At 48.1% G+C, this 23,067-nt stretch overlaps 1 protein-coding gene across 5 annotated transcripts in view; it reads left to right on the forward strand.

Moving 5' to 3' along the window:
- The window catches only part of ryr2a (ryanodine receptor 2a (cardiac)), a 291,199-nt gene that overhangs the window by 207,067 nt on the left and 61,065 nt on the right, over positions 1–23,067 (forward strand). For all 5 annotated transcript variants that reach the window (XM_079658890.1, XM_079658889.1, XM_079658891.1 and 2 more), the window contains 16 exons: positions 46–161; positions 377–441; positions 10,767–10,888; positions 11,091–11,140; positions 13,043–13,103; positions 15,415–15,653; positions 15,864–15,945; positions 16,706–16,836; positions 17,104–17,231; positions 17,474–17,666; positions 17,782–17,864; positions 18,003–18,160; positions 19,337–19,424; positions 20,121–20,213; positions 20,472–20,642; positions 22,349–22,408. In XM_079658890.1, coding sequence (XP_079515016.1) covers positions 46–161; positions 377–441; positions 10,767–10,888; positions 11,091–11,140; positions 13,043–13,103; positions 15,415–15,653; positions 15,864–15,945; positions 16,706–16,836; positions 17,104–17,231; positions 17,474–17,666; positions 17,782–17,864; positions 18,003–18,160; positions 19,337–19,424; positions 20,121–20,213; positions 20,472–20,642; positions 22,349–22,408 — 1,840 coding nt within the window. The remainder of the gene's footprint in view (positions 1–45; positions 162–376; positions 442–10,766; positions 10,889–11,090; positions 11,141–13,042; positions 13,104–15,414; positions 15,654–15,863; positions 15,946–16,705; positions 16,837–17,103; positions 17,232–17,473; positions 17,667–17,781; positions 17,865–18,002; positions 18,161–19,336; positions 19,425–20,120; positions 20,214–20,471; positions 20,643–22,348; positions 22,409–23,067) is intronic.

Genomic DNA, 23,067 nt, shown 5'->3' on the forward strand with positions numbered 1-23,067 from the left:
ACTAATGTAAGCACCCTAACATTGTGTATCTCTATCTCTTCCCAGAGGGGTGAAGTCACAGGAGCTTGACACTCCAGCGATAGAGAAGCGGTTCGCCTACACCTTCCTCCAGCAGCTCATCACATACGTAGACCAGGCACACCAACACATGATGGAGTTCGGTGAGACTTTTCTGTCTCTGTGAAAAATTATGACAGAATACTGAATAAATGACAGAATACTGAATAAATGTAATGCAATGTTCAAGCCATGTACAGAATAAAACTTGTGCTTGTAGCTCAACAACTTAAGAAAATGTGTAGATGAATGTCACCATCCTAATGTATAATGTAATATAAACCCTATTGCCTCTGATTGTGTTCTACTCATCATTTAGATGTGGGAACAAGACCAAAGGGAGAGAAGATTCCTCATGAACAACAGATAAAGTTCTTTGGAAAGGTCAGAAGTCATCATTTTTATTTTATTTATCCCCTGGTGGTTTGGGTACTTTTTGAGGAAAAATGCCTGATAACAACATGCTTTTAAATGTTCCAAATAAATAATATTTTCCATCTGTAGTCATCACGCCAGCAGTAACAGATCATCTTAACATACATCAGTCATTAGTTCTTATTAACTGATAAATAACATTACAAAAAACAGCGTGGCAGTATAAGACATTCAATGAAGTGAGGTATTATGTCCTGAATATCCTGTAGGTGTTCCTAATACAGCGTATATCTTTAATTGTTTTGTCTTAGATTACATTTTTATTAAAATGTGAACACAGTTGGTTCCCTCTCAATGGCTGTAAGCTTGTGTGAAATACAGGAGGGTTTCCCACACATAGACTTTACTTGGGCGGGCCGCCCAGGTATATTAACTGCCGCCAAAGTTTATTTTTGTATCCGTCCGCGAGCACGACGCCATCTACGATCAATTAACTAGTGGACAATGATCCCTCGCTCTACGCCTCCTGTACCTGTTCTATTTCTTATATGGCTTCGCCCTCTAAGGCTATCGCTATCGGGTAATCCCCCTGCGCACCCGCGCAGCACTGAAACACTTGTAGTCCACGCCCACCCGCAAGGTGGGCCCCACCCTCGGGCTCCCTTCCGGTATAAATAGGAAGGAGGCCCGACAATCTGCTCCCTCTTTTCTTCAGCACACCGTTACTGAAGCACAAGAGACACTTCAATTGCAGAGTAAACATGAGTAACAATTGTGTGAGAGATTGTCCCTCATGTGGCTCTGGGTTCATAATGACTTATGACCAGCACAGATAAAAGCAGTATGCGAATCCTGCCTGGGGTCAGAGCACGCGTACGCCGCTCTAAACCAGCAGGTAGCATGCACACTGTACCCGTCTCACCTCTGGCGACAGGAAGCGGAGAGCGGACGCTCTTGCTGCTGCGGCCGAGGAAGACGATTGGCCCGTCCAGGCTTACGAGCCTGCGGACGGGGGCCTCGTGTCCCTGGGGCCAAGTGCCGGACAGGAGTCCAAGAACTCCTGCCCCGCCTCCCTCCACGGTTCACCGTTCGGTTCTCCCCTCCCTCCTCTCCCCTGGACGGGGGAGACAGAGTCGGAGCAGGGTGCCAGCTTGGCGGCCGAACATGCTTTCCCCCTCTCCGTCACCACAGCGCTACCGGCGATAGGTGGCATCCTAGGAGAACTGCCGGAGATCATACGCAAGGCGGCCGCCTTCAGAGATCTCCTCGTTCCCCTAGCTCAGGAGAGGTGTGCTCCGGACGACATAACCAGAGTTTTTTCGCGGGTGCAGACGGTCAGGAGTGACCCGATCACGCCACGCTTCCTGGCCATCAGGAGGTTCCAGGAGGGGGCGGCGGCGAGCCCGAGGACCCTGAAGGCTCCGGTGGCCACATTTGTTCCCCTCACCAAGTTGGAGGTGTTCACAGATGCTGGTTTTCCAGCCACCCCTTCTCTTTGGGGTAAGAAACGCCAACATAATCGCCGGACGACGCCCTACGTTGAGCTCCCCCAGAGACCAGTATGTCGCCCGCCAGGCCGACTGGGTGCACAAGTGTGCCTTTCAGGCGGCGGCGAATAACATCGCGCTGCTCTCCAACTCGGTGGTGACACTGGTAGAGCGGTCCACCACAGAGGCAGAGGAAATCAGCAAGGCGACCAGCACGGCGCTCACTCTGTTCCCGTTGCTGTCTCCCAGGCGAGGATTTCCGCGTGGGTGACACAGATCCAGCGCCACCTCTGGCTGCAGCAGGCGTCTGTTACGGAGACGGCCAGAAAAGTGCTACTGGACGCTCCAATCAGCTCGGACTGGCTGTTCGGACCCCAGTTCCAAGCCATGGTGGAGTCCATGAAGACAGCCGCGGAACAGGCGGACGGCATTCGCCAGCATGTCAGCTGGCTCCAGCCTGCTGAGCGCCCACAGCGGCACCAACGCCCGCAGCAGCCGCGGCGTCCACGCCGGCCACAGGAGGCCGCAAGCGGAGAGACGCCCACAGCAACCGCCTCAGCGTCAGACTCGCCCATCGGCGGCTGCAGGGGCTCCGTCCCACGTCTCCGCTCCCCAGCCACCCCAGAGACAGGGTCTCCCGGCGGCGAGTCAAAGGGGAGTGAGGCTCCCCCGTAACACAATTGCTGATATTGATGATCGCCTCACGGGCAGCGGCGGCGAGGGCAATGGCGTGGCTCGTCACCATGACGACCATTACAGCACATCACAGAGGAGCCAGAACGGGGGAGTGAGCAGTATTCCAGGCTGAGTGCCCCCAGCGGCAGCGCCCGCAGCTCGACGGCGTCAGGGCTCGCTGCAGAAGCCTGCCGGTTTTAACCTTGGTTAATAACCTGCAGAGCTCGCGGCATTCCTCTGTCCGAGATACGCCTCCTACACACGGTCATAATAAACCCATGAGCGCCGTTATAACGCCTCGTGTGGACAGCACTGCACACACCTCCATCAGTCCCCTGAGCGTGTACACGCCTCATGATGAGAGCCGGAGTGAAACGCAGCGTGTGGAGGCTCCCTGGCGTGGCTCGTCGCCATGACGACCACAGAACATCTCGAGCATGTGCGCCCGTTCTCAGAGTGTTTCTCAGAGTGGCAGCACGTGTGTCTGATGGACAGATGGATGAGCAGGCTGATCAAGCAGAGGGTACACCCTGCAGTTCGCCTCCCCCCCATACAGTTCAATGGGATACAGGAAACACTCCTGTCCTCCCAGAAGCTATGTCTTGCGCTCCAATCCGAGCTGCTGGAACTCCTGTTGAAAGAGGATATTTCCAGGGTTCCTCAAAGGGAGGAAAATCAGGGGTTTTCACTCCCGTTATTTTTCTAATCCCGAAAAAGACTGGGGGAATGAGACATCCTCGATCTGTCAGTATTCCACATGCTGACGATCAAACAGGTGCTGGAATGTGTTCACCAGGACGACTGGTTCACTTCCACCTGAAGGATGCTATACTTCCACGTACCCATCATCCCGAAACACAGGAAATTCCTGCGTTTTCTCATTTCAGGGAATATCAGACCAGACAATCGTCTGCCGTTGGATATTTCCTGGCTCCCCGCATTTTTGTGTAGAGAAGGCTGGAGCTGGAGTGTGGTTTTTCTCTGGACGACCTGCTATTTGCTGGCTCGTTCCAGAGAGGAAGTCGCTTTACAGACGGTACATCTTGTATCGCATCTGTCAAAGCCTGGGTTTCATAATACATTGGAAGAAGAGCTGTCCTCTTCCCTCTCAGACAATCGTTTATCTTTGAGTGGAATTAAACTCAGCCAGCATGAGAGCGCGGCTTTCGCGGCAGCGAGTGGAGCTACTGACAGCTCTCCTCCGGCGTGTCACAACCCACACAGCCCTCTCCGTGAAGCAGCTGCTCGGCGTTGGCGTCAGCTGGTCACGTGGTGCTCCCCCTGGGTCTCTTCCAACAGGGGGACACTCCAGAGGTGGTTCATTTGCTGCAGAAGCCTGCTGTTTTTAACCTATTGGTTTATAAACTGCAGAGCTCGCGGCATTCCTCTGTCCCAGATATGCCTCCTACACACGGTCATGATAACCCTTGAGCACCGTTATAATGCCTCGTGTGGAGAGCATGCACACACCTTTCATCCCCTGGGCGGGTACGCGCCTCATGATGAGAGACGGAGGGAAATGCAGCGTGTGGAAACTCCCTCGCAGCCCTTTTGCCTCACGGGCAGCGGCAGCGATGGCGTGGCTCGTCACCATGACGACCATTACGACACATCACAGAGAAGCCTCTCCTCCCAGTAGTTCTATGGGATACAAGAAACACTCCTGTCATCCCAGGAACAGTGTCTTGCGCGGTTTTTACTCCGCTATTTTTCTAAATCTCGGAAAAGAACGGGGGAGTCGCCCCGTTGCTGTACAATCAAACATGTGTTGATTCGCACAGACAACAGGCCACGGCTATGGAAGCAGCCTACCTCAATCTCCAGGGAGGAGTACGATCTGCGCAGCTTCTGAACGCAGCCAGGCGGCTGCTGTTCTGGGCGTGCACACACGTTGCTCTCATCAGAGCAATGTATATTCCCGGCGAATTGAGCAGAGGGCCTCGCAGAGCACAGCAGTCGTTTTATGCGAGGAGTATGGAGACTCAGACCTGTGTTACGCGCACCTCAGTGGGATTTGGCTTTGGTGTTACGCGCACTAAGTAAAGCCCCATTTGAACCTTTAGACCAGGTTCCCCTTAAACTGTTGTCAGCCAAAGTAGTATTTTGGCTCTATCAGCCAAAAGTGTGAGTGATTTGTCTGCTCTCTCTGTGGCTCTGTCATGCCTCCGGATCCAAGGAGATGGCAGTTCAGCTGTTTTACGCCCTAACCCGGCTTTTATGCCAAAGGTCATCACAAGCTCTTTTCGAGTTGAGAGTGATCACCTTGGATGGCTTCTTTCCCCATCCTCACAGGTCGGAGGAAGAAGCCGCATCTCATCTCCTCTGTCCTTGCGCCATTCTCAGCGCCTATTTGTGCATTATAGAGAGCGCTCGATCGGGCAGCCTCTATCTGCACAACGGCTGTCACACCGGCTGTGTGAGGCTGTGTCACAGGCATATCTCCTCTGGGGTGGATCCCCTGGAGAACATCAATGCGCACTCCACCAGAGGAATGTCCTCCTCCACGGCTTTGCACGGAGGAACGTCAGTGGAAGACATTTGCACTGCTGCATCTTGGTCTTTCCCCTGTTCACTTATTCCATTTTATTTGAGGGATGTCTCCCATTCCTCTCTTACGCACCATGTACTGAGTGTCCTGTCAGAGTGAGTGACGTCAGGGATCCAGCTGTGCGCCTCTCTCCTGCCTCTCGGCACATGGAGAGCGGCCCTTTTTCCCTCTTATGAGAGGGATGTTTCCTTCTTTTCCTCTGACACATTTTGTAGGGAGTGTCCGGTCAGAGTGAGTGATGTCAGGGATCCAGCTGTGCGCTCTCCTGCCTGTCTACACGCAGAGAGCTGCTGTTCCCCCTCTTTTTGTCACTGGGCAAAGTATGACCTTCGTCTCTAATTTTTCACAGCGGCAGGTTTGTATTGTTCCCAGACTTCTTCCCCTCATGGAGAATATTCATGTTATGCTATATTCCAGGGACGGTGATGTGCCATTACGCATGGTGCAATAGGCATGGGTTGTTATTGAGCGGGTGTGTCTGTGCTTCTAGTACCGGGCGGACCCAGTGGGGCGCAGACTACATCATGCTTCGCCCTTAATCCAATAGCAATTAGAGGGCGAAGCCATATACGAAATAGAGCGATAGTTACGGCTGTAACTACGGTTCTATGAGTCCCGGATGACCGCCAGAGGCGGTGCTTTAGCACTGGATATGTCTATTGCGCGCATGCGCAGCTCGAGTACCAATAACAACAAAGTCACCTGTGACCCACGTGACACCGGCTATATCAGCCGGTGTCGTCGGAGGATCTGTTCCCAGAATCTTCTCGGGAGCACACAAGAATTCTGAGTGACAGGAGGTCATCCGGGACTCATAGAACCGTAGTTACAGCCGTAACTATCGTTCTATTTCTATTGGGACAGCCGCTGTTTCGAGAGAGCACGACCCTTCCTAGTGCCGCCATGGCAAACGAAGAGCTGCTCGGACTGCCATATACAGGCCGTAGCATCAATATACGCCCTCAGGGCATGCGTGTCAGCTGGATAGGCCGATTGGAGTGGGCTAGTGGAAGCACCTTGGGCAGGAACGCCATGTTCGGCCAGAGGGCAACACACGAGCCATCGGAGTTCCACCTCAGGCATGTACTGCTTACGGAGAGGGCATGAAGCTCTCCGACCCGCTTCCCTGAGGTTATGGCAAGCAGAAATTCTGCCTTCAGGGACAGCCACTTAAGCCCAACCTGGGCCAGGGGCTCGAAGGGAGGAGATGATAGGGCATCCAGCACTAGGGGCAGGTCCCAAGCCGGGGCCCTTGGGGTGCTAGGGGGATGCTGCCGTAGAGCCCCTCTTAGAAAGAGGGACACCAACCTGTGGCGCCCCACTGTGGCGCCATCGACTCCGACATGTCGGGGAGAGATAGCCGCCATATACACCTTCAAAGTGGAGTGAAAGCGTCCACTATCCAGAAGGGACTGCAGGAACTCTAAAATGGTGGCCACGGAGCAATGTCCCGGATTCTCAGCCTTACTCACACACCAGTGGGAGAAGAGCTTCCATTTGCACTCATACTGTGCTCGAGTGGATGGAGCTCTGGCATTCAGGATAGTTTCCCTGACAGATGCCGTGAAACCGCTCAACAGTCGGTTGGGCCCTGCAGAGGCCAAACCCAGAGCTGAAGGCGGTGAGGGTCGGGATGCCAGATCTGACCCTTGAGCTGTGACAGAAGGTCCTTCCTGTCGGGGAGACGCCATGGTGGGCTTCAGCAGAGGCTGCGCAGCAGTGGGAACCAGACTCTCCCCGGCCAGCGGGGGGCGACAAGAATGAGCCTCTGCCCCTGAGTAAGGACCCTCTGAAGCGTCTGCAGTAACAGAGGCAGCGGCGGGAAGGCATACAGGGCCTCCTGACCCATCGGGCTGGTCACCTCCGTCCAGGAGAACCAGAGGGGACAGTGCCTCGACTCTTCCGAGGCAAAGAGGTCCACCTTGGTCCTGCCGAAAAGGCTCCAAATTGTCTCCACCACCTCTGGGTGAAGCCTCCACTTCCCCGGTGGGGGCTTGTGCCGTGAGAGGAAATCTGCGACCTGATTCAGGTCTTCTGGCAGAAAGACTGGCGAGGCAGGGGAGCGCCCAAGGCAAGAGGCTCTGAGAAACGCGGAGCAGCTGTGCGGACCTGGTTGTCGGACATGTTGTCCGAACGAACGAGCACATGCCTGCCCGCCAATTGGGGTAAAAAGTGCATGAGTGCGAGCAACACCGCCCGAAGCTCCAGCACATTGATATGGCGTGCACCTTCCTGGGCAGAACACTGACCCAGAACAGTCCTGCCCTGCCACACCGCACCCCACAGCGGGAGACACGCATCCACAGTGACAGTCTCCCGGCGAGATGGGATGGCGCCCATGGGCACACCCATCAGAAGATAGGCCCTGTCCCTCCAGCGGGACAGAGAGTGGAGGTACCGCTGAGACACCCTGACTCTCTTGTGCCTGTGCCGCTTGGCGTCCAAGTTAAAGTTGTTCAGCCACATCTGCATGGGGCGCAGTGACAGCAGGCCCAAGGGCACAACGGCTGAGGCAGCTGTCAGTCTGCCTAAGAGCCGGAGGAACTGGATGTAAATGTCGTCCACATGACGAGGTGTCAGGTAGGCCCTCATGGCGTCCGAATCTAGGACCATCCCTGGGTGAGTGACCTGTTGGGAAGGGTCCAGGCAACTCCAGATAAGGCAGGACCTTCACACCCTGTGCCTGCAGGGGAGCGAGCGCTGCCGCAACGACCCTGGTGAACACCCTTGGAGAGAGGGAGAGACCAAAGGGAAGCACCCGGAACTGATAGTGTCGGCCCTGAAAGGCAAACCTCAAGAACTTCCGGTGATGGGATGCAATTGGCACGTGGAAGTAGGCGTCCCTTAAGTCCACGGAATCAGGGAGGCGATGGCGGGCTCAATGGGTGGCATGCCACCCAGCCCCACCCTCGCCGGGTCCTGCATGGCAGCCAAGGTCCGGGCATCAGAGCCAGCGTGGCAGAGGGCCCTGGTGTCCCTCCAGCATACCTGGAGCTCCCTCAGGTACTCCTCTGAAGGAGGAACGGTGAGGGGGACAGGGGCTGGGCTACGTCTGAAGAAGGCACTAGCCTGAACCAAGTCGGCCTGTGGAACCGGAATCTGCAAGTGAGCCAGGGCCATACGAATAATGGCCGCCATGGAGTCATCCTCCACGCCCTGCAGAGACCCCTGAGCAGAGGAGAGGGAAGCCTCCTCGAGCGGGACCTCATCTTCCGTCTCTTCATTGAAGAGGTTAGCCGAAGCCGCTAGCAACAAGGCATCCTCATACAGAGGTGCGGAAACCGAAGGAGGGACGGTAACCGAAGTGGGGGCAGGCGGCACACTAGCAGCCCCTATATCGGGCCCTGGCTGAAGGGCCAAGAGGAGCGACTTCATCGTGTCCATGTCGGTAGCTAGCTGATCCACTTTAGAGGACAGCCTGTTTCTAGTCCTCCTATTGGACAGCCTGTTTCTAGTCCTCCGCAAGTCGCAGGGGACGGCCGAACTGATCTGGAGGAGGATGTGACAAAGAGAGGTGCCCGTTGGCTGCCACCAGACGTTCCATGTCAGTGATTCTAGCCACTCTGAGTGCCCGGGGCATGCAGCTACAGTTCATGCAGGCACCTACCGTGAGAGCCTCCCTTAGATGCTCGAGGCCGAGGCAAGAGGGGCAGCGGTCATGGCCGTCCTCGGGTTCAAGAGAAGACATACAGGCGCTACATGATTGAGCCATTCTGTAGGTAGCCAGATGCAGCGTAGCCGGGAGCGGGTGCGGGAACACAGCCTTCACCAGCTACCTGCTTAACGCAAGAGTAGAGCCGTGCTGCTGTTCGCCAAACAGAAAGAGGGATGTAATTACACCCACGTTACCGGCAGAGGGAGCGGGAGCGAGAGCACTGCCTTCACCTAGCTGGATTAATAAATAAGGCAGTTTAGCGTTTACCAGGAGCGGGGGCGAGAACACTGCCTTCACTGGTTGAGCTAGAGACGAGTGCCAGATGCAGCGTAACCGGGAGCGGGTGCGGGAACACAGCCTTCACCAGCTACCTGCTTAACGGAAAAACCAGGCAGTTTAGCGCCTACCAGGAGCGGGGGCGAGAGCACTGCCTTCACTGGTTAAATTAAGACGAATGCCAGATGCAGCGTAAGCGGCAGCGGGTGCAGGAACACAGCCTTCACCAGATACCTGCTTAACGGAAAAACCAGGCCGTTTTGCGTCTACCAGGAGTGGGGGCGAGAGCGCTGCCTTCACTGGTTAAATTAAGACGAATGCCAGATGCAGCGCAACCGGGAGCGGGTGCGGGAACATAGCCTTCACCAACTTAGTGGCTGCAGCCGCTACTGCTAACCAGCCAAACAAGAAACACAGCTCAATGCTAATGAAGTTTGGCACAACGCCGCGGTCAGAACAAGTACAAAGCACAGCAAGGGCAACTCCTGGGAGAGGGAGCGGAAACACCTCCGTCACCAAAAAAGTTCAAAAGCAAACAGCAAACAGACAGTAATCAGGACAACTAGGCTGGGAGAGGGAGCGGAAACACTGCCATCACGAACCAAGCCGACACCAACCTGTCTGAACGAAGCTACAGCTCCTGGAGGACGGGTAAACCTGCAGCCCCGACTGGATGAGTCGCGAAGCTGCACGCAGCCAGCTGTTTACAGAGAATCCTTGACAAATGTTCCAACCGAACGAACGCTGTAGGCTACAAAAATGTAGCCACGGTACTCTCGTGCAGCGAGAAGATGAAAAGGAACAGATCCTCTGAAGACACCGGCTGATATAGTCGGTGTCACGTGGGTCACAGGTGACTTTGTTGTTATTGGTACTCGGGCTGCGCATGCGAGCGATGGACATATCCAGTGCTAAAGCACCGCCTCTGGCGGTCAGTAGGGACGAAATAGAACTGAAGTTACCTACTGTAACTCCAGCTTCTATGAGTATTGGCGTAGCCCCACTGGCTCCACGAATAGCTGAAGAAAAATTATTTTGTATGGGAGCAGATTGTCGGGCCTCCTTCCTATTTATACCGGAAGGGAGCCCGAGGGTGGGGCCCACCTTGCGGGTGGGCGTGGACTACAAGTGTTTCAGTGATGTGTGGGTGCACAGGGGGATTACCCAATAGCGATAGCCTTAGAGGGCTACGCCAATACTCATAGAAGCTGGAGTTACAGTAGGTAACTTCAGTTTGCTCTGCTATCGCCCGAATGGTCTGCTAACAAGCGATCAACAGAAAGGGAGACCTTACGAGAAACAGAGGAGTCAAATGCGGTAAGCCCGCTGCGAGGCTCCGGCGAACTAACAGTTCACGAGCGTGCTCCCCCCACCCCCCGGCTACCACGACAAGTATATTTCAGATCTGTGGGAAACACTGTACAGAGGTGGGAAGTAACTAAGTACATTTTCCCAAGTACTGCACTTAGGTACAATTTTGAGATAGTTGTACTTTACTTGAGTATTTCCATTTTTTGCTATATTGTACTTCTACCCCACTACAATTCAGAGGTAAATGGTGTACTTTTACTCCACTACATGTATTTAATCCCTTTAGTTACTTTCCAGATCTGGATGAATGATGTGAAATATAATCAATTAAAAAAGATGGAGACACTACATTTTCTGTATATTTTTACCATTTCACCCTCAGGTCGTCTTGCCATTGGTGGATCAGTACTTTAAAAACCACAGGCTGTACTTCCTCTCCACAGCCATCCATCCAATCAGCAGCGGAGGCCACGCCTCCAACAAGGAGAAGGAGATGGTGACAAGGTGAGTGTGATACAACAATAGACCGACCAAAGCCAGTAATGCCAGTATTTCAGGGTGACACACTCACTCTTTTGTTTAATTGCTGAATAAGACCCAGAATGTATGTTGGACATTTCTAATGGACTTCATGTGAATGACATGTGTGTGCCTCTATATCTCCTTTTTATCTCTTCCTCTGCTTCCCTTACTTGGATCTTTTCAGTCTTTTCTGCAAACTAGGAGTTCTTGTCAGACATAGGATATCCTTATTTGGTAAGGACATTCATGCTTAACGCTTCCACCTCTGCTGTTGTTCTCAGTGATTATGAGTGAAGTACGAATGGTTTTATATAATGTTGAACCAGAGGTAATGCCTATAATACAGTTGTATCCCTAAGAGAGAATTACAAATTAAGAAAATCTCTCCATACAGTATTCTTTTTACAATGTGTGGTAGGACAAAATATGTATATTCTCTATCTGTTCCAGGTCTAAGTAAAATAACCGTAGTCTCAATAATTAAAAATTCATTACTGGATGACCTATTTAAGCTCCTGAGACATAGCTGTTAGCTGTTGTAATTTCAAAAGGTTTTAGACGAAAAACATACTGTGGGCTTGCATGGTCGTCAGGTCCTCTGAATGATTGATATAATGTACTATAGGTGTGTGTATATGTGTGTCATCATCCTCTGCACAGCAGCTGTGTGCTTTGTGTGGTGTGTATTGCAGTTTTTTGTACCATATCCAAGCATTCCACCATGACATTCTACTAAGTAAAATGATGTTCCACCTTTAACGATAAAAATGTCTTACAACTGTAAACACATTTGGGCAAATAAAGATGTTTATTACTGATGTGTACCATTTCCAGTATACAATTATTCAAATTAATAAGCTTATACAATTTCTACTTTTAACTGTTGAAGATGTATCTCTTGGAGGAACATCTTCTTCCTTGAATATGATGCTCTGCTGTGTTATTTACTAAAGCACGTACATGACGGATGTATTTCTTCAGATTTGTTTTCTATGGACAGACAGCTCTAAATAGGTTGAACATAGTTTGTTTACAGCTGTGTCTAAATTTGTATACTTCCAATAGAACATTTCAGTGTAGCTCTGTAGACTGTGTACTTGTTTGCATAATATATGAATTTATGACAGGGCAGTGTTTTTTAAATGGGATTCAGCTGTTTCCGTAAATGACTTTGCACTTTCATTAAATGAGACTCGCAATTCTTAAAGTGGACCTATCATGCTATATTTGAAACATATATTGTAGGGCTATACCTATATAAAACATGTCTGTGAAGTTTTTTTTTCAAAATACCAAACAAGATCATGCATTTTAGCCATGCCTTATTTCGCTCCATTTGCTCTTTTCCTGCCCTGTTTTTGCAAGTGCTGATTCTGCTTTTGTGGCAGACTACAGAGCCACTTACAGGCCTGGCATATGTACTACAGCGTCTCCAGCGCTTTCGAGCGGTCTCTCATTCCCCTGAAAGGTGGAGAGTTGCCCATATAGGCGGAGCTCCCCGTTTCTGACATCAGAGATATTTCAAATCAGTCTGTATCAGATCCGTTGCAGCCCCGTTTTTAGAGATTTGGGTATGGAGGAAAAGAAAGAGGGTTGGTTTTTCTGACACTTGGTGAGTTCCCTGACACACCGGGACACATATTCATGTATAAAAGACGTACAAAAGTGCATTTTGCATGATATGTCCCCTTTAAGTTGCTTCTCTTTTTTTTATACAAAATTGCAAAACACTACTGGCAACATTTGAGCGCGATTGTCATGATACATATCTGCAAGCCTGTTTGCTTACTGACAATTGTGTGTTCGTCGGCTGCTATTTTAACACACTTTTGGTCCCTATTTCTTTTAAACTATGGAACCAGAATGGTGGCCCTTGAGGATAATACGTTTCCAGTAATCCACACTCAACTTTTTGACAGATATGAGCACATCTAAACATCTGGGCACTCATATTGCATTACCTTCTGCTATTCTTGTCAGTGCACTCAAAATAGAAAATGTAAGTACAGCAGAATTGCGACACAGCTGTAGTGTGCTGCAGTGCTTCACTCATCACATCCCTGATAGATAGGAACCTCAAACCATACCCACTGTACACAGTTTCCTGTTTATAATGTCATTCTGTCCACTTCTCAGGAAACAATGCCACCTCCATAGTCAACTGCCTGCAGATACTGGGACAAAGCCTGGATGCCAGGTAAAGGAATGGAGGTCCCCATGAGGGGAATCATTAATTTTAGGCTGAAGACTTGGTTAGGTTGTGGAAGAGCGTAGGGCTCCTGAGGAGCCCTGCGTGGTGCACTGGCTCTCCGCAAATAGGCGTTTAAAAAACATTAAAAAAACTCGAAAAACATAGCCCAACTAAGATCTTATAAAAACCCTTTTAAAAGCGTTATAAAAAGCTCTATGAGGACAAGACCTTTTTTTAAAAGACTGGTTAAAAAGTGCAGAACGGGGCTGGATTACGGAACGGCGGCAGAGTATGTTAAAAAGCAGATCTCCCCGACTGGGTTAGTTTAATAAAACCAATGCTGATAGTCTTTTCCCTTGTTGGGGTAATGAGGAAAGGTTTCCGGGTTTAGGTTCGGGGGGGAGGAAGGGAGATTAGGTTTAGGTAAAAAGGTAGGGAGGTGTTAGGGTTAGGATGGGGGGAAGAGCAGGGTTAGCCTGAAGGGAGGGAAGAGTGAAGGTTAGGATATATGGGAAGGAAATAGCTTATAGTTAGGAGGAGAGGTTTTTAGGTTGGGGAGGAAAAAAAGGTTAGGATTAGGTAAGAAGGTGGGGGTGGTTATAGGTTAGGATAGGGAAAAGGGATGGGTTAAGTTGGAGGGATTTGAAATGTGGAAAGTATAGGGTTAGGTGAGAGGGGAAGGAAAGGTTAGAGCCAAACTAATTTGCTCCTCCTAGGTAGTTGGGGGGGGGGCAGTCAGGGCCACCATTTACTGGAATGGCAGGTGCTGAAGGGGGGGGGGGGGGGGGGGGGGGTAGCGGTCCACTAATGGGTTGGGGGCAGTCTGTAGGTCCTGGGGTGATGGGGTTCCCGTCGGAGTCGAAAGCTAGTGGCTTTAAATTAACTCTGAGAAATGTTGTGGGTCTTGCCGGGGTGGAAGATAATGGGCTAGGGAGGGGGGCCAGTGAGGTAACATCTAATGGTGGCCGGATAGGCTGGGGGGAACCTGGGGAATTGTGATGGGGGAGATTTAACTCTGAGAGCCCAAAAACATCAGGGGAATAGAGGGATTCTGGGGTCCAGTTGGAGGTGTCGGAGCAGCTGGAGACAGACGTGTGGCTAATGACTAGGCTCGTGACTCTACCACGTTTAGTAGGTCCTGCTGGGGTAGGATGGCGTTGGCTAAAGGGGGGGACAGGTACAGTTAAAGGGGGGCACCCAGATCCAATAGTTGTTGGAGGGGTGGGTGTAACTGAAAGCGGGGGGGTCGGTCCACTGATTGGTGGAGGGCTAAGGGGGGGGACAGGTACAGTTAAAAACCCAGATCCAATGGTTGTTGGAGGGGTGGGTATAACTGAAAGCGGGGGGGTCGGTCCACTGATTGGTGGAGGGGCCCATGTTAGGGCGATAGATGCAACTAAGGGGGGGCAGGTAAGTACCAAGATTGGCGGGGGGGTCCGTGTCCCATGAAGGGGGCTAGGGTTAAGGTTATTGGGCCGGGGAGGGAGTGATAAAGGAGGAAGAGAGGGGATAGTGGTTGTGCGTGAAGGTAAAGTAAGAGTGTTGGGAAGACTAGGGGGGGTGGAGCGAAGTCGTCGAGAGGTTTGAGGTCTCTGTGGCAGTGGTAGGGGTGGAAAAGAGGTAGGGTTGGTGATGTCAAGAGCAGGGGTAGGTGGCTGGGGGTCTGAGGGGTTTAACAGGGAGTGCCAGGCAGAAATGGATGAGGGGATGAGCTTCTTATGGTATCGTTTACGAGCCCAATTAATGGCCCTGTTAAAAGCATCGCTCTTAAAAAGGACCAAGCTCGAACTGAGGTCCTTGAGGAGGTCAGTGTAATGAGTCCTAAGGATATCCAAATTACACTGCATCCAAATTGTTGTGTTTTCTTCCACCAGGTTTAAAATGTTACTGTTGGGGGCTGCAGGTTTGATGATGGAGGATAAAATCTGTACTTTCCTGGCCATACCGGGGGGTGGAGATCCCCGGCGAGCTGCCTCGTTGAGGATCTCCACATGGTGGATGGCCTGGAGGTGTTTAAAATAGGTTTTGGTTCAAACAATGTCCACAGGGATCCCAGGTGCCTCATTGGGGGCCCTAAGCGGGAGAGGTGGTATAAGGCGCGGGGGAGGGGAAGCTAGAACATGAACACGGTTATAGTAGGAGGAAGCAGCCATAAGGTAGGTTAGTTGGGGGAGGGGAAGGGAAAAGAGAGCAAGGGGTAAATAGGGGAATTTTTTGTATCATGGAGCCCACGGAAAAAGAAAAGAGGAATATCAGAAATAAGAACAAAGATCTGCTTCTCCACAGACTTTAAAACCTATCTCTCCCCATATATTAGGACAGTGATGAAGACTGGTCTTGAGTCAGTGAAGGCAGCGCTGCGGTTGTTCTTTGAAAGTGCAGCAGAGGATCTGGAGAAGACTCAGGAGAACCTGAAGCTGGGCCAGTTCACCCACAGCAGGGAGCAGCCGCGAGGGGTCACTCAGATCATCAACTACACCACCTTCGCCCTGCTGCCCGTCCTCTCCTCCCTGTTCGAACACATCGGACAGAACATGTTCGGAGAAGACCTCATATGTGCGTACTCACTTGTGGTACTCTTATGATTAATGCACCAAAGGGAAAAACCTAACACTTGGATATTTTAGAATGTTTTTTCTTCTACAACAATTAAAAGAACTGTATCTAAAAGGAAAAGATGGGATGGTTTTCCATGAAAAATAAAGGACGAAACTCCATGAAGTGTAAAATGCAAACTTTTTTTTGTGGTTATCTCTCCTCTTCCAGTGGATGATGTCCAGGTTTCCTGCTACAGAATCCTCTACAGCCTCTACCTTTTAGGAACCAACAGAAGCATCTATGTGGAGAGGTACTGTACAGTGTACCCTGCAGTACACATGTATTTAAGCTACAGAAAACTGTTATAGATTGTTTCTTACACCTCTGTTGGTATGTGAGTTTAGTTGTGCTGTAAAGAGCATTTGAATTTCAAGGTGACAAAAACAAGAAACACAAGTAAAAATTTCTTTATACTGAATGCTGATTGAGTTTTAATTAAGAACTCAACAAATTCTCTGATGAACTACTGTTTGTATAGCAAGCTCTTAATATGACTTTGTGTAGCAGTGAGAGATCATTTTAATTGCAAGCTACAATTTTATAGTGACAATAACATCATTTAATAAAAAAAACAAAGTATCACTGCCAATTCACTTTTAATGTGCAAAAAACTCACCCATTGGTGACCTTCATAAAACACCAATACACCTAAATGCACTTCAACTGATGTATGGTTTATTTGCATTCTGAGCCTTCCACACTGAACATAACATGTTTGCTTCTGGGAATTGTTGTGTTGGTAAATCAGTAAAATGCCCCTCCTGTAATACTCATTGCATTTCAATTAATAGGAGTTAGCGTGTGTTTCCTTTTGGCTCCTTTTCAGTTTAAATAATGTCTGCCCAACTGTTTTAATACCAAAATGAAGATGATTAATAGTACAGGCAGTAAGTAAAGTACCACAGGAGTGACTACCTCCAATTTATTAATCAATGAGCATCGATATAAAAAAATAAAAAGTGCATAATAAAATGATAATGAATGCATTGTTAATCTCTCCTCTCCTGCAGACAGCGCCCAGCTTTGGGGAAGTGTCTAGCTGCCTTCTCAGCAGCCTTTCCTGTGGCCTTCCTCGAGCCTCACACCAACAAGTTCAACAGCTTCTCCATCTTCAACAGCAAAGGAGCTAAAGACAGAGCAGGTCCTTATGACTGGATTTTATTTCAATAAAAATCCAATGGGGCAAAGTTATGCCAAGATATACACGTCCTTGGGTAATTGTATCCTCTGAGAATGACATTCACTCTACATGCCACTGAGCTCATTGTATGTTGCTGTGTCTTACTCTTTGTTGCCGTTAGCTTTGTAAGGAAATCTCTGCTAACATTAGCGGACAAGCCTGCTAGATTCTACTTTCTGCATAAAAAAGAAAAACCTCTTTTTAAGTGCATACTCTTCACCCCTTCAGCTCTAGGTCTTCCCGGGCAGGTGGGGGAGGTTTGTCCTCTGATCCCAAACTTAGAAAAGTGTCTGGAGGAGATCATGGAGTTGGCAGAGTCTGGCATGAGATACACTCAGATGCCCCATGTCATGGAGGTGGGCTATATCACTTATTAACTATCTAACTAAACAGGCACATGAACCTTGTGTCTTCTCACAAAGAAATAGAGATTGTTAACCCTCTGTTCATCATACCCAAGTAGTGCTTGCATGATGTTTGTGTGGTTTCAATGTCTGACTGCCCATACGAAACGAAAGAAAGCATTATATCATTAAGTGGGTAATCTGGTGATTGAGAGGGATGTGTGGTCAGTTTAACATGTGTTTTTTTTCTGTAGGTGGTGTTGCCGATGTTGTGCAGCTACATGTCTAACTGGTGGGAACATGGACCAGAGAACAACCCAGACAAAGCTGACAGCTGCTGCACCTCTGTGACCTCTGAACACATGAACACTCTGCTGGGAAACATTCTGAAGATCATCTACAACAACCTGGGAATAGATGAGGGGGCCTGGATGAAAAGACTAGCTGGTAAACCTGGCAGCGTTTGTGTTTATGTCTCCATGACTCATGAAATTGCAAAAACTGAAGAATGAGGCTTAATTCAAAGTAATGTGTTTTATGACAATCTCTGTCACTGCTTCAGTCTTCTCTCAGCCAATCATCAGCAAGGCCAAAGCCCAGCTGCTCAAGACCCACTTCCTGTCTCTAATGGAGAAACTCAAAAAAGTAAGTCTCATCACTGTTTAATGTGTTATAGATGTTGATGTAGTTCATTAGACTATTGATAGGCTCAAAGAACACATACACTAAGATCACAATATATTTAGTGTTGAAAATAAGAAAAAGCTGTTATTTTTCCTTTAGAAAGCAGCAGTGGTGCTGATGGATGAGGAACAGAGCAAGGCGGAGGGGAGGGGGGAGATGTCAGAGACAGAGCTCCTCATCCTGGACCAGTTCACCGTACTGATCAGAGACCTGTATGCCTTTTACCCTCTCCTCATACGATTTGTTGACTACAACAGGTACAGAGTGCTGATTGGATCATTTTAGATCTTATGTCTTCTTATTGTATTACACCTTTACTCTGAAACAGCAAATATTGTGACCTATTCGACTTTCAGTGTGATGAATTGCAATAATGGGATACTTGCCTCTATGCTTGCTCTGTAAATGTGTACAATGTGTGTGTCTAACAAGCATGTTGAGTGAGTTCACTTCCTCATTAAACATTTCTGGTTTTAGTATTTGAAACACACAGAATGTAATTTCTGTCACAATTGGTCCATCAAACAAGACAATAACCAAAAATGGATTTTTTTAATGATACCGTGACATGGGTGAGGTCATGGGAGTTGTTTTTTTCTTCTTATGAAATAGCCACAAGTAACATAAACTTAACTCTACATTATATTGAGCATGATGACACAACAAACCAACTGCTTCCCCGATCATCCGAAACTGCAAAGCACTTACCCCCATAACGCTACTCCCAAACAATCAGCTGCACTCAGCGACAACAGCTGTGCGTAGTCCGTCCCCAACAACGGACATCCATTCACCAAACGTTCCCAGGTCCAAAGCAACGAGCCCCCATATGTTACAACCCGAGCTCCGGGGCTGCAACAAAAAGCGGGGAGGCGAGACGAGGGATATGAATAATAAAGACGTTTCTTTTTAATAAACAAAAATGCAGATGCGGCACCAGCAACAGATCCCCGAGGCTGGCCCAGAGGAGTGAGAGAGCAACGTATCCGGCTTGGCTCCTCTTGTAGGCTTCCAGCAGGTGTAGCTCATCAGGCAGGTGCAGCTCATCAGGCACTGGAACCTGCAATCACCCACAAACATACACGAACAGACGGCCCCCCACGTGGTGTGGAGGTGTCGTCACACTTGGTCACCAATAGATTAGTCAACTACCCACACAGCTTCTGTAGCTAACGCTATGTGGCTAACTCAGTCCAACAATGCAATCAATAGTCATCACTCTCAGATGTATCATGATTCATGACAGACAATCAAATAAAATGCCCCCTTAATTTGTCACCTGAGGAGCCAAGTGTTTGCGTTCTTGTGCGTTATCATGAGAAAACAAACTGGGACTGTCTTATAAAAATAGCTCCATAGCAACTAAAGGGTCTACACATTTTTGAACCTTTTCATTGTGCCACTATCTCTAAACTGCATAACTTTATGAACAGGGCTCGGTGGCTGAAAGAGTCCAACCCAGAGGCTGAGGAGCTGTTCCGCATGGTGGCAGAGGTTTTCATCTTCTGGGCCAAGTCTCATGTAAGAATCATAAAAACATGTATTTTTGTATGAGGTTCCTAATTTTTTTTATCTAATAACTCCATACAAAGGACTGCTTACGCTGCTTATCCCTTTGAGAATGTGCAGTCCAGTCTGTAGCTTCATTAATCTATCACACATGTAATGCTGAAGATCACACATTGTCCCTGTGCACACAAACCTTAAATCTCCCTACAAATCATTACACATTCAGTAGCAGTAATAACAGTAAGAGTCTACTGCCGAGCTAGCAGCTCTGACAATGCAACATTCTGATGTTTGCTATTGACTGTATGATGTTTACATGTTCACTATCCTAGCTTAGCGTATTTGCATGTTGACATTTGTGAATTAGCACTAAACACAAAGTACAGCCGTGGCTGATGGGAATGTCATTTGTTTTGCAAGTGTTAGGTCACAATCCAAAGTATTGGACATACTTTGACCTGATGGCAGTGCATCATTCAAAGGGAGAGAGTGACTGATTTCAATTCATCCTAAGGGATGACAAACCTGTACCCTATTATTCAGTAGATACTAAGAGATTCACTAAAAACACATTTGTTTTGGTAGATGAAAAATATAAAGATCACCAGAGTCAGTAAGCTTCATCATGAATATATGTAGAAAATACCATGGCAATCCATTTCAGTTTGGACCAAACTATATTTAGATTTAAATATTTTCTGTCTGCAGAACTTCAAGAGAGAAGAGCAGAACTTTGTGGTCCAGAATGAAATCAACAACATGTCGTTCCTCATCACTGACACCAAGTGTAAGATGTCTAAGGTATGGACAGATGGACAGAAGCAGGGAATCGAGATTCACATATCAGAAGTGTACTGCTTAACGTGTGTGTGTGTGTGTGTGTGTGTGTGTGTGTGTGTGTGTGTGTGTGTGTGTGTGTGTGTGTGTGTGTGTGTGTGTGTGTGTGTGTGTGTGTGTGTGTGTGTGTGTGTGTGTGTCAATGCCCATGTTCACATAATGAAGAAAATAACACTCGTCATGTATGTGCATTAAATATTCTGATGTTTGACTTTGCCTCAGGGAATAGTTTCAGACCAGGAGAGGAAGAAGATGAAGAGGAAGGGAGATCGGTACTCGATGCAGACCAGTCTCATCGTGGCCACTCTGAAGCGCCTGCTGCCTGTGGGCCTGAACATCTGCGCGCCCGGAGAACAAGAGCTGATCGCTCTGGCTAAGAACCGCTTCACACAGGTCAGTCAATACTCACCCACTAGATTATGAGAATTGCTTTTGTCTGATATGGTATTAGAGAAGAGGCAATATACCATTTGACTTCATAATTGTATACATTTTCATCGACTATGGTCACTTTGAATTTTAAGTGTATTATATGCCTACACAAATGAGTTAGTATAGGATAAAATAATAAACTAAACATAAATAAACAAACACTTACAATGAATTATTGGTAACATGTATTAGTATGCCTCTGGAATAACTCCAACAGTATATCCTCCAGTCTGGTTTTTGTCAGAATTCCAGTGACAAAAGAATTGAGTGCTGTGAAGATGTTGTAGTAATGGCAGCCATTCAAACAACATTCTGTGCTGTTCTCTTCAAAGCTCTTGTCTGGGATGGCAGGCATTAGTGTTGTACTGAATGATAATATTTCTACTTTAGAAGCTTCTATTGAGGTTTTCCAATAAAGCTTTTGATGTCTGTCAATGTTCTCTTCTTGTGGTTATATCATTGTAATGTATGGTGCCGTTAAAGTGCAATTAGACGGCAGTGGGACACATATGCTGATAAATGTTCAGCCTCTGATCTAAGAAATGCTGTTTCAGAGCGCAGTGCCATTGCTCACAACCCTCCACTGTGTCAAACTTCATTTAATCATATGCAAATGACTCCAGGCAGCTTCAGAATGATAAAATACACTTCTGTCTCTACACAGTTGTTTCACCCCATAATATCTGTTGGTGTGTTTGTATACACGTTTGCACCATCTTTTGTTTAACATTTCAGAAATGTTTCCAATTTGCCTTAAAGTCTGAATATCTTTAGTTTGAAACTGCCTTTTTGTCTAAATGATCTTAAATTGTGAAACCAAATCATTACACACAGATTGTTTTGCTTAAGATATCATTAAAATTGTTGTGTGTGTCAGTCGAGACCTTGAAAGGTCCCATGTCATGCTTTTCCTGTTATTACCCGTCCCCTTGTGTGTTATGAAGGTTGTCCTGCATGTAAACGGTCTGCAGAGTCACAAACCCTCAAAGTACACCCTGTAGGGAGTAAAACTCTAACACAGAAAAGACCTGTCTATGCTGCCCCAGAACGCCTCGTTGGAGATGTCTTTTTTTCTTCCTGGGTACAGTGACGTGCCCATACCAAAATGGACCAATCCGTGGAGCCGTTACGTTACGTCCACGGAGCCGTTGGGTTAAGTCCGTGGATTGGTCCAGATGAGCCAATCTGCGGACTTCCTCACACACTCACACACACACACTCAATCTTCTCTCAGCTGCAGCTCCGCCGATTTCTCCTCCCTGAGACGGTGGGACGCGGCGAGGCTGTGAGTCGGTGTGTGTGTGTGTGTGTGTGTGTGTGTGTGTGTGTGTGTGTGTGTGTGTGTGTGTGTGTGTGTGTGTGTGTGTGTGTGTGTGTGTGTGTGTGTGTGTGTGTGTGTTCGGCTGTGTGTCTCGCTGTCGGCCACTGGGCTCATAGGGAGGGGGGGGCAGGAGCACCAAGAGCACCAACAAGCTGTGTAGGACAGAGAGTGAATACACAGTTTACAGAGATGCTGTATGAGAAACCAATGCGATTTTGGAAAATTGCACAATATAAATCAAGTATACCTCAACAATGGAATTATGATCAGTAGAAATGGCCATGACATGGGGCCTTTAAAGGTTCCCTTTGTCTCACAATGGAGCGTGCATTTACTCTGTTCACAGAAAGATACAGAGGATGAAGTTCGAGAGATCATCAAGAACAATCTTCATTTACAAGGAAAGGTGAGTAAACTCTGATCTTATAATTATCACAGTCCATGTATATTTGAGAGGAAACAATCATGACTTAAGTCTTTATGGTCACACATTTTTTTTTTTTTGACAAATGTTTTTATTGTCTTTTTTCAGTTACAGTACAAAAATACAAAACAAAACACATCAATAGGCACAACAATAGGCATATAAGGCACTTGAAAAAAAAAATGCAGATATTAGTGGTATAGTGCTGGTTTGATAACTAACTGTTACATTGTGTTTTCCTACGAAACGTAAAGAATGAAAAACATTTTACAAGCATCCACATGTTCATGTGGACATCAGTTGTATCCCACATACAAGTATTTCCTCAATACATATTGTGATTTGTTAACAAAACAAAAAGCAACAAAACTAAATAAAGCAAGAACAACAGACTACCAAGCTGTCACGAAATCATCCCCCTCAAGAAACTGCATAAATGAGCCCCAAATCTTTACAAATGTGTTATATTTCCCTTTAATGGCATATGTAAGCTTTTCCAATGCAAGGCATTGCAGTAGCCCCTCAATCCAAATTCGTTTGCTTGGTCTATGAACAGACTTCCATGATAGTGCAATTTTATGTTTAGCTTCAAGAAGACAGAATATGACCATCTTCTTACAGCTATTGCTAAGCGTACAGCT

This window comes from Notothenia rossii (genome assembly GCF_949606895.1).
Source record: "Notothenia rossii genome assembly, chromosome: 11".
In the NCBI taxonomy this organism is placed as follows: domain Eukaryota; kingdom Metazoa; phylum Chordata; class Actinopteri; order Perciformes; family Nototheniidae; genus Notothenia; species Notothenia rossii.